The sequence below is a fragment of the Oryctolagus cuniculus genome, chromosome 1 (assembly GCF_051225735.1).
Source record: "Oryctolagus cuniculus isolate XC-2025 breed Fujian yellow rabbit chromosome 1, ASM5122573v1, whole genome shotgun sequence".
In the NCBI taxonomy this organism is placed as follows: Eukaryota; Metazoa; Chordata; class Mammalia; order Lagomorpha; family Leporidae; genus Oryctolagus; species Oryctolagus cuniculus.
The window spans coordinates 22,228,209-22,246,838 of NC_142867.1; the positions used below are offsets into that span (position 1 = coordinate 22,228,209).

The 18,630-nt window shown below is 45.7% G+C and overlaps 1 protein-coding gene across 7 annotated transcripts in view; it reads right to left on the minus strand.

Moving 5' to 3' along the window:
* TTC17 (tetratricopeptide repeat domain 17) overlaps positions 1-15,500 on the minus strand; it is a 147,740-nt gene extending 132,240 nt beyond the window's left edge. For 2 of the 7 annotated variants that reach the window (XR_016217574.1, XM_017346067.4), the window contains exon 1: positions 15,237-15,498. Coding sequence is in view for 5 of the 7 variants with exons in the window: in XM_017346067.4 (XP_017201556.1) it covers positions 15,237-15,395 (159 nt within the window). In the remaining 2 variants the exon portion in view is untranslated. Of the gene's footprint in view, positions 1-15,236 lie in introns of all 7 variants that reach the window. The other 5 variants (XM_089309447.1, XM_070071410.2, XR_016217573.1 and 2 more) reach the window with 4 other exon arrangements.
* Between the last annotated feature and the right edge of the window lie 3,130 nt (positions 15,501-18,630).

Here is an 18,630-nt window from a genome sequence, read left to right on the forward strand (position 1 = left end):
AGATTTCTACTAATAAAAATTCAGGTTTTTAGTTTCTCTCCTTTTAACAATACTGTGATGAATCACTTAAACTTTTTTGTAAGCTGTCTGATTATTTCCTTCTGAGAAAGAGAACTGATAGGTTAAAAGGATTGTACTTTTAAATTTATATTTTCTAAAGTTTCATGCTCAAAGTGTTTGCCTTCTCATTTTCATGGTTTTTGGAAGATTGTTGAAAATGTGCACCCATAGTTGAGGTTAAGTGAAGGATACCCTACAGCAATTTTCTAGATTTGAACATTTACAATGTTGCAACCAACTCTATGAGAACGTGTACATCAAGCCATCACCATTATCCTCACTGATAAGAAAGTTAACAACCATTTTCAACAGGAACAACAAATGAACAACTTATAAAAGTGCTATCAGCTTCCATTTTCTAGTTTATGCCACCAGGAAATATACAAGTAACATAATGAATACAACAGACAATCTGCAACTAAGAAAGTGAAGCAATGGGTCAGTACACAAGGGTCGTGTGTTCTTGCCTGCTGTGGACACCATGATACTCTTGTACACACAAAGAGATAATGCAGCTGTGCAGGGAGAGCTGTAGTGCCTGTGACTCAGGAACGACTCTAGCTCTAGCAGCAAATACTCATCGAGCACAGTGACAGGCAGAGTAATGACCCAACAAAGACGTCCATGTCTTACTCCTCAGGACTGGTGAATACATGTCACATGGCAAAAGGGAATTAAAGATGTCAACACCGGGCTGACGTTGCGGTGCCAGTAGATTAAGCCTCCGCCTGCGGTGCCGACATCCCATATAGGAACCAGTCCTGGCTGCTCCACACTTCCAATCCAGCTTCCTGCTAATAGCCTGAGAAAGCAGTGGAAGATGGCCTGAGAAAGCAGTGGAAGATGGCTCAAGTGCTTGGGCCCCTGCACTCACGTGGGAGACCCAGAAGAAGCTCCTGGCTTTGGATTGACCCGGCTCTGGCCATTGCAGCCATTTGGGAAGTAAACTAGCAGATGAAAGATCTCTCTGTCTCTCCCTCTCTTTATCTGTAACTCTGCTTCTCAAATAAATAAATGAATATAAATCTTAAAAAATAAAGATGTCAATATGGTTAAGGTCACTAATCATATTATCTGAATTAAATAGAGCATAACCTAGATTAACAGGTGGGTCCAGTATAATCACACAGTCCTTATAGACAACAACAAAGACAGGGATGTGACTAAGGAAGAAAGGTCGGAGGGATGCAAGGTAGCTGGCTTTGAAGATTAAAGAAAAGGGGACCAAGAGCCGTGCAGCCGTTAGCAACTGGAAAAGGTAAGGAAATGAACTCTCTTCTGCTGTCCTCTTTCCTGACCCTGGCCTTGGGAGGAATGAGTTGGACACCTAACCAACATACTGAGACACAATAAATCTGTCTTGTTTTAAGCCACTAAGTTTCTCGTATTTTTTTTTTTATAACAGCAGTAATAAACTATTAGGAGCACACAGTAAGTACCAGCCCTAATCCTAGGCATTACAGTGATGAATAAAACAGGTGTGAGCTTGAAATGGGTTACCCATGTACTGGAGGACGGACATTAACGTCAATGTCAGAAATTGAACCCTAACAGCTTTATCATCACTCAGGTGCTGACAAACTCAAAATCCAGGGAATTATTTGGTATTTCATGCTGGAAATCCCTGCTCTAAAAAAAGAGATAACTGAATCCAGTTCAGCCTGATTACTCATCAAAACATAAGTGGTATCAACTGTGGAGCAAAAAGAAATCAGCACGACTCATCTCTTTTACTGTACTCCCACAAAGCGTAAAATAAACATTAATGAAAAGGTTTAATTTTTCTACAAAGATAAAACCAAACCGAAGTTTCTCTTTTGCTCTTTCTTTGACTGATGGCCATCCCCTTGTTTATGTAAGAGCAAAGGGTAAGTGGTCTCTCACTAGAATCCGATTAGGAGCAAGGGTTTTATGTGTCCTAAATTTTGCAGGACATTATCAAACACTCCTGATGCAGTTCTTTAGGAGGACAATTTGGTAATATCTAGGAAAACTAAATAAAATGCATTCTGTGAACCAGGTAGTTCTATCTTTAAAGTTTTATTTCACAGACTCAGAGAAGCATGCAGTGACATATACATGTTATAACAGCATTGTTTATGACAGTAAAAACCTGGAAACTACCTAAATGTCTGCCACTAGGAGACTAAATAATTTACAGACTAGCCATTCAACAGAATAGTATTTCTGACATTACAGATGTCTATACTGGGTCGGCACTGTGGTACAGTGGGTTAAGCCTCCACCTGTGGTGCCAGCATCCCATATGGGTGCCGGTTCGAATCCTGACTGCTCCACTCCATTTCTGATCCAGCTTGCTGCTATGGCCTGGGAAAGCAGAAGATGGCCCAAGTGCTTGTACCCCTGCAGCCAAGAGGGAAACTTGGAAGAAGTCTTATTTATCAGGTGACCATGAGATAAATGTTCCTGGTTGTGTGTTTATTTTTTTTAATTTATTTTTATTTTATTTTTTGACAGGCAGAGTGGACAGTGAGAGAGAGAGACAGAGAGAAAGGTCTTCCTTTTTCCATTGGTTCACTCTCCAGTGGCCGTTGCGGCTGGCGTGCTGTGGCCAGCGCACCGCACTGATCTGAAGCCAGGAGCCAGGTGCTTCTCCTGGTCTCCCATGTGGGTGCAGGGCCCAAGGACCTGGGCCATTCTCCACTGCACTCCCAGGCCACAGCAGAGAGCTGGCCTGGAAGAGGGGCAACTGGGACAGAATCCGGCACCCCAACCGGGACTAGAACCCAGTGTGCCGGCGCCACAAGGCGGAGGATTAGCCTAGTGAGCCTCGGCGCCGGCCTCTTGGTTGTGTGTTTAGAAGTCTGCAAATACACAGAAACTTTTAGGAAGAAGACACAAGAAACAGTTTACTGTGACTATCTCCAGGAAGTGTTATGGTAGTCATGAAACTTTCCTTTTTCATTTTATAACAGGCTGAGTAGTTTGGGGAAAAAATACTTTTCAACAATAATTATGTATGTTACAGTTTTTAACTCAATTATAAAACCAAAAGATTGGGGCTGGAGCTGTAGCATAGTGAGTGAAGCCGCCGCCTGCAGTGCCAGCATCCCATATGGGCGCCGGTTCAACTCTCCAAGCTGTTCTATTTTCGATTCAGCTCTTTGCTAAGGCCTGGGGAAGCAGCAGAAGATGGTCCAAGTCCTTGGGCCCCTGCACCCATGTGGGAAGACCCAGAGGAAGCTCTTGGCTTCAGATTGGCGTAGTTCTGGCTGTTGCGGCCAACTGGGGAGTGAACCAGCAGATGAAAGACCTATCTCTCTCTCTGCGTAACTTTCAAATAAATAAGTAAATCTTTAAAGACAAAGCAAAATAAAAAACAAAAACAAAAACACCTGAAGGACAGGTGTTTGGTGTAGCAGTTAAGACACTACTTGGGATGCCTTTTTTTTTTTTTTTTTAAGATTTATTTATTTATTTGAAAGGCAGAGCTACAGAGAGAGAGAGAGAGAGAGAGAGAGAGAGGTCTTTCATCCACTGGTTCACCCCCTAATTGGCCACAATGGCCGGAGCTACGCCAATCCGAAGCTAGGAGCTCCCTCAGTCTCCCATGCGGGTGCAGGGCCCCAAGGCCTTGGGCCATCTTCTACTGCTTTCCTGGGCCATAGCAGAGAACTGGATCAGAAGTGGAGCAGCCGGACCCACAGTGGCGATCATATGAGATGCCGGCACTGCAGGCGGCAGCCCTACCCACCACGCCACCGCACCGGCCCCAGGGATGCCTTTATTCTCTCTTGCAGTGCCCGGGTTCAAGTCCCAGCTCCACTCTCCATTCCAGCTTCTGCTAATGTGCATTGTGGGAGGCAGCAGGTAGGTTCAGGTAGGTAGGTTCCTGCCAAACACATGAGAGACCTGGACTAAGTGTCAGGCTCCTCTCTGGCCTGGCCCAGTCCTGGCTGCTGCAGACATTTGGGAAGGAAACCACTGAATGGGAAATTTCTCTCTGCCTTTCAAATAAAACAATCTTAAAAAAATGAAAAAAAAAAAAAAAACCTCTTATTTTGATGACTATTTCTTCCGCAGATAAAACTACAGAAAGATAAAAAAGAAATACTTTTTTATCTTCTACAGATAAAACTACTATCCCTCTTTGGTAGCAATGTTTAGAACTGCAGAAGAGAGAACAGGGTTTAGAATCATTAAATCTGGGCTTGAGTTACCTTTTGCCACTTCCTACCTGCATAGCCTTTGGCAAGGAGTTTAACCACACTCAGCCTAACTTTCTTTATCCAGTACTTCACAGGGTTTATACTAGGATAAAATGGTAACAAATATGAAAACACTTGTATGATGTTCATGAAGAATACTAAATTTTATAGAAAAGACTTATTTTTCTTCCTTCAAACATTTTTTTAGTTATTTATTTTCATTTTACTTGAAAGGCAGAGAGAGAGGGAGAGGGAGGGGGGAGGGAGAGGGAAAGAGAGAGATTGATTTTCCATATCCTGGTTTATTCCCCAAATGCTCCCAACAGCCAAACCTGAGCTAGGTGGAAGCTGGGAGCCAGGAACTCAACCCAGGTCTCTCACAGGGGTGACAGGGACTCAACTACTTGCATCATCCCCTGCTGTCACCTGGGGAACACATTGGAAGGAAGCCAGAATGGAAACGGAGCTGGGAACAGAAAGTGGGAACTCAAATATGGGAAGCAGGCATCCCAAGCGGTGTCTTAACTGCTCTGCCAAATGCCTGCCCGTAAATCGTCTTTAATACCAAACTCATCTGTTGCTATCCTAAATTACAGTCACTTCCATTCTATGACTATATAAAATACAAAATGTACAAAAAATTAAAAAATTAGAAAAACCTCCTTAGTTATTTTCAAAAGTTACACGCATGGGGGTGGGCGCTTTGACACAGTAGGTTAAGCCTCTGCCTGAGTCACCAGCATTCCATACAGGCGCCAGTTTGAGTCCCAGCTGTTCCACTTCTGATCCAGCTCTCTACTAATGGCCTGGGAAAACAGTGGAAGATGGCCCAAGTGCTTGGGTCCCTGTGCCCATGTGGGAGACCCAGAAGAAGCTCCTGGTTCCTGGCCCAGCTCTGACCATTGTGGCCATTTTGGGGAGTGGATGGAAGACCTCTCTCTGCCTCTCCCTCTCTCTGTCTGTAACTCTCTCAAACAAATAAAAAAAAAATCACTTTAGCTGCCCTGGGTAGAAGAGACTGTCTGAGGGCAAAGTGGATACAAGGGCACCAGTTAGGAAGCTGCTGTATAGGTTTGGGACAGAGAGGAAGGTAGCTGGACTAGGCCTGCAGAAGTAGAGGTGTAAAGTCAAGGCTGGACTTGAGATACATTTCAGAAGTAAAGTGGACAGGTGATTGCTAGGTTAGGTATGAGATGTGAGATAAAGAAAAAGCAAAAATGCTGCCAAGATTTTGGACCTCAGCAATCTGGTAAATGCGGGGAAATAGTTTGATAGAGTGAAAAATCAGGAGTTTAGGATAAAATGCATTTTTGATGTCTATGAGACAGCTAAGTGGAGATGTTCAGCAGTCAGGTGGATATATGTGAGGTCTTCAAGAAGTATTACAAAACTATACTTGGATCTCAAGGTTCTTTTTCACACCAAAATAAATTTATCTTTTAATGTTATTTTGCCACCAACATTTTGAAGTACCCTCATATAAGCTGAGCTCCAGGAGCAGCGGGACTGCAGATACGACTGGTGGATTCTCCGACTACATGTGATATTATTCTATGCCATGAGATTGCCTCGGAGCATCTGGGGAGCACAGGTCAGCCAGGAGAGAAGGGGGTCATCCACAGTCAGGACTCACCAACGGAAGAGGCATTCAGCAGAAGAGAGAGAGAGGGAAGCCATGGCCAAGGCTTCAGAAGAACAACCAGGAGTTTATGTCCTGGCAACCATGGAAAAGAATAGTTTGATAAGGTATGGGGACAAATGCTGGGTAGCTCAGAAGTGAAGTAAGATTACAGAGAACTGAAACTGGCAACCAGGCAGGCTTTGGATATTCTGACAAGAACTGTAGGGATGACAGACAGATTGGGAAGGGTTTATGAGAGAATGGGACAGGGCAGAGGGTGTGCGAGCGCAAGGACCCTTCCTGGGAGTCTGGCTATGAAAGAGCCACGCTCACAGCGGAAATCACCTTGGTTCTGGTTTTGCTTCTGCCATCTCGGAGCACAGCTGAGGTGCAGGTACTGCTCACTCCCTGCTCCCTGGCATTCGGGAGTGCAAAGCTGTTCTAATTTTTGACCTGAGCTGCTGGCAAGCCCTCTCATTCCTCACCGTCAGAACGCCTTCTGTTCCCTTCCTCCAGTGCCGCTTCTATGGTGTAACAACTGCTGAGCCCCACAGCTGATTCTAATCCCCCTCCACAGCCCAGCTGCCACTTCTCAGCTACCACGCCTCTGCTTTTTCAGATTTTTTTTTCTGACCTCCTTTTGTCTCTTCATACTTTTTGATGTCTGATCAATAAAGCTGACCATTTAGATGTACTATCAGCAACAAAAAGGATGATTTCTTTTGCACAGCAAATCTGGTCACAACAGACAGGCAAGAGGGGTCTCTCAAGTTACAGTTCTCACCTCTGTGCACCTTTTCTGAGGGCCTAAGGGCTGATTCACTGGTGAGTTACTCTGGGCTTTAAATGATTGATTTGAAAGGCAGAGAGAGAGAGAGAGAGAGAGAGGGAGAGATGGAGATCTTCCATCTGTGGTTCACTCCCCAGATGGCTGCATGCAACAGCCAGGGCTGGGCCAGGCCAAAGCTTGGAGCCAGGAACTCCATCCAGGTCTCCCACATGGAGACCTTGATGCCACTTGAGCCATCATCCACTGCCTTCCCAGGTGCATTAACAGGAAGCTGGAGTGAAAGTGGAGTAGCCAGGACTTGAACTGGCACTGATATGGGATGCCAGCACTGCAAGTGGCAGCTGTACTACTTGGAGCTTTAAAGATCATCCAGACGATTGAGGCTTTCTGTAAGCTAGGGGCCAGATGATTATCACACTAGTGGACAGCTTCAGTCAGACAGTGGTGAATTCCTAAACAGCAGAAACCACTTCTCAAACGTATTCCCATCATCCAGTCAAAAGACCCATGCTATGGCCCATTTGCTTTGGCGGTGTGAGAGATGCTGAAGGTTGAGATGGATATAGCCAACTCCAGGGAATATACAGTAGTTTTACAGTAGAGAATTTTCCTAATAGACATAGCATGGCGTGGTAAATGATATAGACTCAGGGCTGTAAGAGCTCAAAGAAACTACAGCTTATCTGGGCATCATGGAAGCATCGCTGAGAAAGCACACTGGTTTTAGGGGAAAGAACAACATGTTCAAAGACCCAAAAGCAGGTGAGAACACGGCATATTTGGGTGCCACTCACAAAAGCTAAGTATGGTCACCAGTGGTATGTGTATGTTATTCTGAAGGAAGGGTGGGACACTCAAGGGCAACCAGAGATATGCCTAGAGAGAAGGAAAGGCCAGGTCATAAGACATGCTAAAGAATTTAGACCAAGGGGCTGGCGCCTGTGGCATAGCAGGTAAAGCTGCCACCTGCAGTGCCGGCACCCATATGTGCGCTGATTTGGGTCCCGGCTGCTCCACTTCTGATCCATCTCTCTGCTATGGCCTGGGAAAGCAGCAGCAGATGTCCCAGGGCCCCTGAACCCACCTGGGAGGCCTGGAAGAAGCTCCTGGCTCCTGGCTCTGGACTGGCCCAGCTCTGGCCATTGTGGCCATTTAGGGAGTTCACATGCTAGAAGCTTGGTCCTCTGTGCAGCAATGTGAAGGTGGCAGAACCCTTAAGAGGTAGGGCCTCATGGGAGGTAATTAAGCCATAGAGGACACTGCCCTTGGATGGGATTAAGGCAGCCCTCACAGGATCTAAGCTCTCAAAAAAAGTAGGTTATTGGGGCTGGTGCTGTGGCATAGTGGGTAAAGCTGCCGCCTGCAGTGCTGGCATCCCATATGGGGTCTGGTTCGAGTACCGGCTGCTCTACTTCCCATCCAGCTCTCTGCTCTGGCCTTGGAAAGCAGAAGAGGTCCACATCCATAGGACCCTGCGCTTGTGTGGGAGACCCGGAAGAAACTCCTGGCTCCTGGTTTTGGATCGGTGCAGCAGCGGCCGTTGCGGCCAATTAGGGGATGAACCAGTGGATGGAAGACCTCTCTTTCTCTGCCTCTGCCTCTCCTTCTCTCTGTGTAACTCTTTCAAATAAATAAATAAATATATTTTTTAAAAAAAGTAGGTTATTACAAAGAGAAGACAGTACCTCCCCAGCCCCTGGCTTCCTGATTTGCCAATGACCCTCTCCCTTTCACATACATTCACACCATGATGCCATGCACCACACCCTGATAAGCCAGGAGAGTCCTCACCAAGAGGCCAAACAGGGCCACGCCTGATTTTGAACTTTGTCTCTAAAACTGTCAGCTAAGTAAGCCTCTATTTTTTTTTTTAAATGTATGTATTTTAGAGACAGACACAGAGCACACTTCATCTGCTGTTTCCTTCCCAGATGCCTGCAGTGACCACCGGCCTGTGCCAGGATCCTGGAACGCAATCCAGCTCTCCCACATGCAGAGACCCTAGAACTTCAGCCTTCATTGCTACCTCCCAGGTTCTGCTTGGTGGGAAGCTGGAGTCAGGAACTGCCGTCAGGCACTCTGGTGTGGAACACAGGCATCTGAACTCTGGGCTAAGTAATGGCTGCCTTTTCTTTATAAAGCGCACAGCTTCAGGTACTGCCTCATAATGTTCCAAACTGTAAAAAAGATAGTTTTCCCTGAGGAGTTGGGGGGGGGGGCTTCACTTTATTACTTCACATAGTCCCTTAATGTCAGTCATTTGTTTTTTACAAATGCCATGTGTTACTTTTGTAATACAACTTTTTAAAAAAATATTTATTTGAAAGGCAGAGTGATAGAAAGAGGGAGAGAGGAAGAGGAGACAAAGAGAGACCCATCCTCCATTTGCTGGTTCACTCTCCAAATGGCTGCAACAGCTGGGGTTGGGCCAAGCTCAAGCCAGGGGCTGGAAACGCCATCTGGGTCTCCCACGTGGGTGGCAGGCAGCCAGGCACTTGGGACATCTTCAGCTGCTTTCCCAGGTGCAATATCAAGGACCTGGATAGGAAGTAGAGCAGCGGGGTCTAATGGGATTCTGGCATCACAAGCAGTGATTTTTAAATTAAGAGAAATTTTTAAATTAAGAGAAAGGAGGTTTTAAAGATTGCTTTAACTGCTTTGTGGAGAATGGATTGGAAGCAGGGCAAGACTAGGGGCAGGGAGAGCAGTTAGGAAGCTGTGGCAATAACTAGGTGGCCTAAATTAGAGTAACAACAGGGGATATGGGAAGAAATCGATATCAGAAGGTACAATGGAAAGATCTTGGTAAGGAAGAGGGAGGAATTTAAGAAGACAGCTAGATTTCTCGTATGGACATAAGGGGGGATGATGAATGTTGATGTATTTCATTAAATTAAAGAAATGGGTCAGGACACATGTTTAGGGATAAAACTGTTTTCAATTTGGTCACCTTTAGACTGAAGCACCTAAGGGATAGTCACATGGAATTATGAGTTAATATTAAAGGTCTTAAATCTATAACTCTGCAGAAAAAAAATCTTGAGTTGCAGAAAGAAATGTGGATATTCTTGGCATAAACAAGACAGGACGAGGTTGCCCAGGTGTATACAGAGAGCAAAGAGAGAAGGCTGGAATGGCAATACTTAATGAATTTCTCAAAATGATCTGTGGCCTACTTGTATTGTCTCTGGAGGAGTTAGATAAAAATGTGGAACCCGTGGCTCCACCACCCATCTACTGAATCTGACCCTCTGACCTGGGAACCTGCAAATGAAGCCAGCACCTCCTGATTATCTGTGTGCAAAGGAGAGCATGAGAAGCACTCATCGGGGGGATGAGTAGAGGACGGGGGCGGGGAGGGAGTTTAGGACAGAGCTGAGATTCCCCCTAAAGTATAGTGAGACTCTCGGGTCATGGCATCCAACAGAAAAGGGCACTTCCCCCACAGCATAATGGGCTGGCGAAGATCAAGCAGTCAAGAAACATTTTTTCAGTGAGTGATTGGGAAAACTATCTGAAGTTGTAATTTACCTCTGTATAAATCCAAGCTCCTCTTACTATAGTATAAACAAACTATTACCTGGGTAATTTAGAAGAAGAAAAATGGTAATGGACAACATCTGAAAAAATGGGCTGAATGAGAATCACTTTGATGCCAAGGGCGAGCTGCAAAGGTTTAGCAGGCATCTAGCAACTTGGTGAATAACCACCAGGACCTCCCCGGGCTAGATAAATCCCTGAAGTGTACACACACAGAAACAGAGCTCTGTGACAAAACACACTGAAATAAAGCCATCAGTTTCACTGGGTCATGTGAATGCTCTCCCAGATTAATCAAATTACTTACATCAGACCAAAACGAAACCACTGGTTCAATTACACGTTAATAAAGACCATCCGAGTTTGCGGAACTGAATCTGACAGCTCTCCTTTGGGTCAGAATTGCTGAAGCAATCACTCAGCACACAAATCTCTGTCAAGGCTTGGGAGCATTCGTCAGCAATTTGTCAGAATTCTGAAGACATCTCCCTGATCGGAAGCAACAGGAACAGCCACCAAACCGAATTCACACTTGGGCCCTTCCCCTGCTCACTTAGCCCTAATCTGCAGTCAGCATAAAACATTATGAAGAGTTTAGTAAAGCAAACTGGACGGGAAAAGACACTGACTGTATTGAGAGAGAAAAACACGCTTTGCACTTAGTACAAAGTGCTCATTTGCATGCAGCTGCAGACCAACACGTTGTACTTATTGCTTATCACTAAATGTCGCCCACTAGTTGAGTGAGTTTGGGTGGTTTTCTCCCTATGAGTCCTATCACGTATTCTTTAGGAGTCTGTCCATGGGCAGGAGTTTGTTGCAGCAGTTAGGATGCCACTTGCAAGGCCTGCACCCCATATCAGAGTGCCTGGGGTTCAGTCTTGGCTCCACTTTTAATTCGTTTCCTGCCAATGTGAAGTGCTTAGATCCCTAGCATCCACAGGACAGACCAGGAGACCTGACTCCTGGTTTTAACTGGCCCAGCTCTTGCTGTTGCAGGTATCTGGAGGAGAGAACCAGTGGATGGGGACCCTCTATATGTATCTCTGCCGTTCAAATAAAATGGAAATTAAAAAAAAAAAAAGAATTTTTCCAAACCTAAAACCCTACAGTAACAGGACTGGAGGAAAGGAAAATAGTGGCCAAGAAAATAAATGTTACAATTTATAATAAATGTAACGATAAATGTTACAAGAGAGTTGATAAAGGTGATACTGTTTACTTAAAACTTTACACCTCCATTTACTGAGAAACAGACTATCCTAGGCAATAAACCCAAGTGGCAGAAGCAGCACTTCTTGATTTAATAATTCTACAACTACCAAACTAGTAATATTTTAAGATTTAATCTGCTAGTTAATAATTTAGAAAACGAAACATAAAACTCTCCACGGAAATGGTGTGATATATAGTGGTTAGGGTCTTAGGCTAATTTACAAAAGTTTATTTAACCTTTAACATAGGGAACTGCTAGACACTTTTTGACAAAAATAGAAAATAGATGTTGCCATACTAGTGATTAAGTGAAAAGAACATCAAAATCAAACAAAAAATATTTGTCTTGAAGCTTATTCTTCATAAAGTCAACCAAGTGATAATCACCCACTGGTCTGCCCACATTACACATCCTCCCTCCAAGTAGATTATCACAGCGCACGCAAGTCTCTGGACCCCAGGATGAGGACCGATGCTTATGTAAAATGAGACACTCTTACTGGTTTCCAGATACAGGGGACACTGGGGGATCAGAGGTAGGACAGAAAAGCACAGAACTGGAGAGAAGTGGAGGGGCCTTTTCTTAGCTGTCCCCTGATCACAGTGGGTAAGAAACTTAGTGACTAGAGTGTTCTCTTCACATCCAAGCCCCACAATTCCCTGGACCACACTTCCTGGGCATTCTGTGCACTTCAGGAAACACACAGCCTAAAAACTGGGGAAGGAAGCTCCCTAGCTGAGGCAGGGATTGTTAAGAGACAATTCCTGAACTGCTGGACCCTGTTGCTGCCTGGATGGTGCAGAGGCTGCCTGAGGGAGCCTGAACTCCTCGCTCTGCCTGAAGCACATTTCAACCCACCTCAGGATGCATGCTCTCAAGTCTGCAGTGTGTCACTGATGGCTGCCTATCTGGTGTACGCTATTGCTTGAAATATAAAAGCGAGGGGCTGGCGCTGTGGCTCACTTGGTTAATCCTCCCCCTGTGGCACCGACATCCCATATGGGTGCTGGGTTCTAGTCCTGGTTGCTCCTCTTCCAGTCCAGCTCTCTGCTGTGACCTGGGAGGGCAGTGGCGGATGGCCCAAGTGCTTGGGCCCCTGCATCCGCATGGGAGACCAGGAAGAAGCACCTGACTCCTAGCTTCGAATTGGCACAGCGCTGGCCGTGGTGGCCATTTGGGGAGTGAACCAACAGAAGGAAGACCTTTCTCTCTGTCTCTCCCTCTCACTGTCTGTAACTCTACCTGCCCAAATATATATATATATATATATATATATATATACACATATATATATATATATAAATAAATAAAATTGAATGAATAGTCACTTCCCCTGGGAAGGACCACTTATAACTACAATGATGGGAAATATCCCTAGTTAAATCTGTATTGTGGGCATTTCAGGGTTTAGTCAATGAGTACATATGAATGCTCACTGTGGGAAACAGTGACCTATTTCACCTAACTTAAACAGGTTTCAGTATCAGAGAGCTTCAGGAGGTATTTGCCACTCGGATTTTCTAAGATCTGCTTTTTCAGTTTGCCCTTAGCCCCTTCCTTGATAATAAGTCACTTTAAAATTGAAATTGAAATCATATGCTGCTCTCAAATTTTATAACCATGAATAAGTAACAGGACTTTGATATGTCAGTTGGCACATAGTACAAATACATATTCCAAGCTTTTAATTAATTGTTTCTGAGCACACAAATAGATCTACAGTATTCCCAAATCCCTGGGATCTTTTCATTCCAAATGTGATAATGAACTTACAATCTAAACAGAGCCTGGGTTCTAGCACTGTCAGGAAGGAAGCGTGAGCAGCACAGTCATCGGAGTGTAACTCAGGCCATGGTATCCAACTCAGTTATCTAATTTACACGCAAGCTCTTCCCTCAGATCAAGTCCGACTTCCTTTCCCTGACTTCTTACTGCTACACTGTAGGCACCAACTTTGTCTTCTGGTATAAAATTTCCTGGGCTGTCTGAATTTAACAGTGCCAGTGTTATGTATACAAAGCACTGGAAAAGTCAATGAAAACTTGCTTTCTTAACTTCAAGCCTAACTATTTACTGCAGGGGTGACCTGGCAGAGATCCAGAAGATTCTTCAGACTCCCCCTTCTCTGAGGCAAGTTACCAGTAACCCCTACTTTTCCCCCACTAAGACCTAAGGCATCATTACCCAATGTGCAACAGAAGGAATCTGTGAAAGAACAAGATTGAGATCAGATTCTACTCTCACACTGCAGTGTTTAGAGTATACATAATGCATTTCCACCAGCTTTCATTTTTCAGATCGGCTACTTTCTCAGCTGAGTGGCAGGACACCAAAATCGGAAGGAGAAGTCAATGTCACCGAGTATAAATAGCTGTGGCCAATAACAATACTGCAGAAGGGCCAATAGGAGAAGGACTCCCCAAACTGCAGCAGCACTGACTTAATTCCATGTCTCCTTTCACGAGGGCCTGGGAAAAACCACCACTAGGAAACAGAAAGAACTCACATAAGATTTCCAATGTCAGATTCCGATTTCTTATGTCCAAAAAAGATGAACTTAGTGTGTCCCTGAGGTTTCTGAAACACACATGTACTTTAAGTCTCACTGATGGCCAAGTAAAGGAAACCTTTTCTAATGGAACTCAGATACAGAGGTAATGCTATCCAAAGGAAGACAATATTCTCATGTACACTGATCACCACTCGTGAACACCACAGCTGTCTTTTAAATTATGTTTAACATGCTCCTTCTACTTGAGATAAAATCTGCCACCCTATGGCAAAGCTACATGTAAACTCTGCATTAAAAGTAAGCTTTGCAACTTATCCATCACCATTCACTGCACACAATCCAACGGACCAGTGCTTTGCTAGGGCACTGTTTTGAGATCCATAGGCTGCACTGCATAAGACACACACTTCACTCTCTAAACGTTTGCTGGACATTTCAGTTTTACTTTTAAGCGCTGGAAGTCACTGAGTTTACCAGGATTCTGTAGCAGAACACACACATACACTTTAGCTAACAGCAGCGTTCACAAAATGCGGGCACTCATAAAGTTATATAAGAAAAGCAGTCTCTCCCGGAGAAATGACCTCAGGCACACACACAAGAATCCAGTAAAACGCATATCCTTCCAAGCGGGGCTGGGTCACAGGGACTAGGTAAAGAAATAATGCAAAGTACACTGGGAATCGAGGACCGTGCAAACGGAAAAGCTGCAAGCGATGCCTCCAAAGGCATCTTCCAGCATTCCTTGGGTAGGTAGGAGAGCGCGTGTGAGTTCTCCAAAGAGCCCAGCTGACGGGGGTCACGGTGCACACGCCACAGCCTCCAGCGATTTCCACCAGGTGGGAGAGGAGCAGGGTGGGGAGCAGCAGGAATTGGTCCTCTCGGGGACGAGGAGCGCCGAGGCTGTCGACTGGGACTCGCCGCCCTGGGACTCGCGCACAGCCCAGCGCTGCCACCTGCTTTCCCACTTCTTCGGGGAGGGCTGCTGACGCGTGGGCCCGGGAGGCACGAGAAGCAGGCATGGTGAATCTGACATTTCTAAACCCCGAGCACAAGCCGAGGTCCCCAGGGCCCAGCCCCCAACAGCCGGGACACTGTCCCCCGCGAGTGCAAGGCACAGAACTTCCACGCGGTCGAAGCGAGGGCCAGGAGACAAGTGGGGAGGGGCGGCGCCGGCTTCGAGTGCACCGGGCGCGGGGGCCGCGGGCCCGGGCCAGAGGTAAGGTAAGCTGTGGGCGGGGCCGCGCGGAGCCAAACAGCCTGGGGCCGGGGCCGGGGCATCCCCCCGGGGCGAGGGCGAGGGCGAAGACCGACGCTGTGGCCGCTACCTGCTGCTGGATCTTCCCGTCCTCCGTGACGACCCAGTGCGTGGTGGCCAAGGCCCCTCGCGCTGCCACACTCAGCAAGGCAGAAAGGCTGAGGAGCCAGCCCGGGCCGGAGCAAGGTAGCAGCTCGCACCGGCCGCGGACCCCTACTGCCGCCGCCATCTTGCCCCCCCGGCTCGGCCGCTCACACCGGAAGCGGAAGCAGCTCCGTGCCGCCCGCCATCTTGGGGAGGTCTAGCGCTGGAGGCGGCGGAGGCGGAGTCGCGGCCGCGAGGGCCTTGCGGGCCGTGTCTTTTCTCTGCGTCTGTTTGGCGGCTGGGAAGCGCTGCCTCCCGTGCCTCGACCCGCCGAGCCTCGGGTCTGGGGACCGCTTTTTTGTTGTTGTTATTGTTTTGTATAGGTAACCCCATCTCGGAGCGTGGGAACCGGAGGGAAATGAAAGCAAGCGGCTTTAAGTGGCGCTGAAGCCGAAATGAGAAGATGCAGTTTTTAAATATTTTTTTAAAAGAAGTTTTTATTTCTTAAAATAAGATTAAAAAGTTGGTAAGCCAAACGTGTGGTTTCGATCCACGTAAAGGAAGAGAGGCGTTACCGTTTTAAAAACTTTTAAACAGCGGACGGTTCTGCAGGGGCAGCGCTGACAGCTCTAATGCGGACCACGGAAGGAATTTAAAAGCTCTCGTTACCCATTTTATTTTACCCACTGTATGTTCAATATGAAATTATAAGTTGTTAGGTTATTTTTAACCAAGTCTTGGAAATCGGTTTTGCGGACAGCTCATCCCTGTTGGAGGCCAGATTTCAGAGGCTCAGTGGCTACCAAAAGGAGCAGCCGTCTAGGTCAGCAAACCAGGTGCGCTGGCATCACCGGGAAGCTTGTCAGCCAGCCTCCGCTCTTTGCCCTTGCCCCCGGTGTCTGCTGAATTGGACCAGAGTCCCCAGGTGACAGGGATACGGATGACCCTTTGCGATCCCCTTTTCCGTGGGGGAAACCAGGAGGCCAGCAGGGACTAGTATGGATTCTAGCTGTGGGTTGTAGGTTGGCTGTTGATTAGCTTCTAGCTAGATAACTCATTGTGGGTATTTCAGGTCTGCCTCCAACTTTGTCATTCATTCATTCATTCATTTATTTATTTATTTTCATTCTACTTGAGGGAGACCAGAACCTTCCATTCACTGGTTCACTTCCCCTAATGTCCACAATAGCCAGAGCTGGGCCAGGCCAAAGCCAGGGACCCATGCACTTCAGAGGTTATCTGCTGCCTCACAGGGTGTTCATTAACAGAAAGCTGGATGAGGAGCGGAGCAGTCAGGACTTGAACCAGGGAGTCTGACACAGGATGGGTTATCTCAAGGGGGGATTTAAGTCACTGCACCAAAGGCCCTCCTCTGTGTCATTTTAAGGATCGTTATGCTTTGGTTTTTCTGTGGGAGAGGAACAGAATATTGCCTGCCTAGTTGCAGGAAAACAGTAATTCTAAGTGACTGATTAAACATCACTTCATGCTATGGAAACAATGACCACAGCGTTGATGCTTTTTCTTCCTGCAGAGAGCATCTTTTCTTAAAGGACTGAAGTAATGACTATTAAATTTTAAAATATAGAAGTGGCAAATAATGGAGTTATCCTCGGCATCTTATTTTTAGGTGTAGAAGTCTATCTTATTTGTATGGAAAGCTGTTAAGCAGCGACTGTCATTCTCATCTAACATTTCTTGAGTGTTTAATACATCCTGGGGCCTACACATGCATAGTTCCTGTTAATCTTCACAATTTACCAGGGTTATGCTATCTATGTAGCTTGCCCAAGATCATATTGCTAATAAGATTTCGACTCGAGTGTGAGAATGAAGGATAGTGAGAAGCCTGACATTACATATTTTGTCTATCAACTATTTCTTTGCCACGTTAACCCATAGAGGGGGAAGAACCACAGCTTCTGTAATGTACCACTCACCCCTACTTTCCCTAGAAGGTAACGCTTGGCCTTTGACACTGTACTGGTCTCCCTATTGCTATGTAACAAACTGCCACAAACACACAGCTTAACACAGGCTATCTCAATTCCCCTGGGGCAAGAGTTTGGCGTGGTGTGCCTAGGTTTTCTGTGTAGTCCCACAAGCTCTCTGTAAACTCATTTGAGGTTTAGGGGTCTCCTTCCAAGCTCATTCTTCAAGTTCCTGAAATAATTCAGTTCTTTGCAGTTGTAAGACTGAGGTCTTCATTTCCTTGCTGGCCATTAAGACAAAGACCACCCAATGGTTTGCTGCTGTGTGGACCTGTCAACATGGCAGCTGTCCCTTCAAAGCAAGCGGGAGAAATGTCTCCATTGCATGAATCTTGGACTTCCTCCATGTCTAGAGCCACATTTAAAACACTGATGTGATCAGATAAAGTCCATCTCGATGATCTCCCTTTTAATTCCAATGTCATTAGTTACCATAATGACATCTGCACATATTCCTTTTGCCATAAAACATATAATCACAGGAATGATATATTGATATTTTCCTATGTTCTGTCCGTACTGAGATTCTCCTTGCCCAAGATTTATTAAGGTATAATTGACAAATAAAAATTGTGCATATTTACAGTGTGAAAGTGATCTTTTTGACATATGGAGGGTAGATTTTAGGCTCTCTGGGGGGTTACTTTAGAATTCTATCACAGATCCTAACTGCCAAGAACCAGACCTTCCGTTTATTGAATGGTTTTGAGGGTCACACATTATTACTTAGAATTGCCTCTGCTCATCCTCTTTCCTGCCTGAAATCCTTTTCTTGTGCTTCCTTCTCACATCTGTTATTTATTGTACAGCTCAGATCTCACCCTATAAAAATGTCAGCTGGTTTGTCTCCCTGAATTCTGTAGCACTGATATGACAACACCGTGATATTTTGTGATATGACTTTATACATTTTGAACAGCTAACTCTTGAGTAATTCCTGCAAAGGTTCCAAGGTCCAGTCCAGTGAGACAGAACACTCAAGAGTAAGTCAGGCAAAGCAGAGTTATTACTCATAAACAGGCAGCAAGGATAGACTGAAGCCTGAGATTCATGGTAAGCTGCCCAGGACAGGTGCAGTCTCACCTGTGCATGCCTCATATTGTACCACAGATGCAAAATACTCTGAGTTTTAGACCCTGGGTGCAATTAGGCTTGCTAAGCCCAAGTGCTACAGAATATAATGTCCAAGGGGGAATGAAGACCCAGCCCCGTTTGTTTTGGACATCTTTCTTATCTAGGGATGTTACATCCTAGGTCCACTGTCTGAGAACTGCAAACAAGAGGGAGAGCTAGGTTGTCCAAGGCTATCTGGGGATCTGTCCTCCTATCATTCTTTGTTTACACAGACTGCAGCTGAGGGCAGGAATTTTCCTATATGAATACATTTTT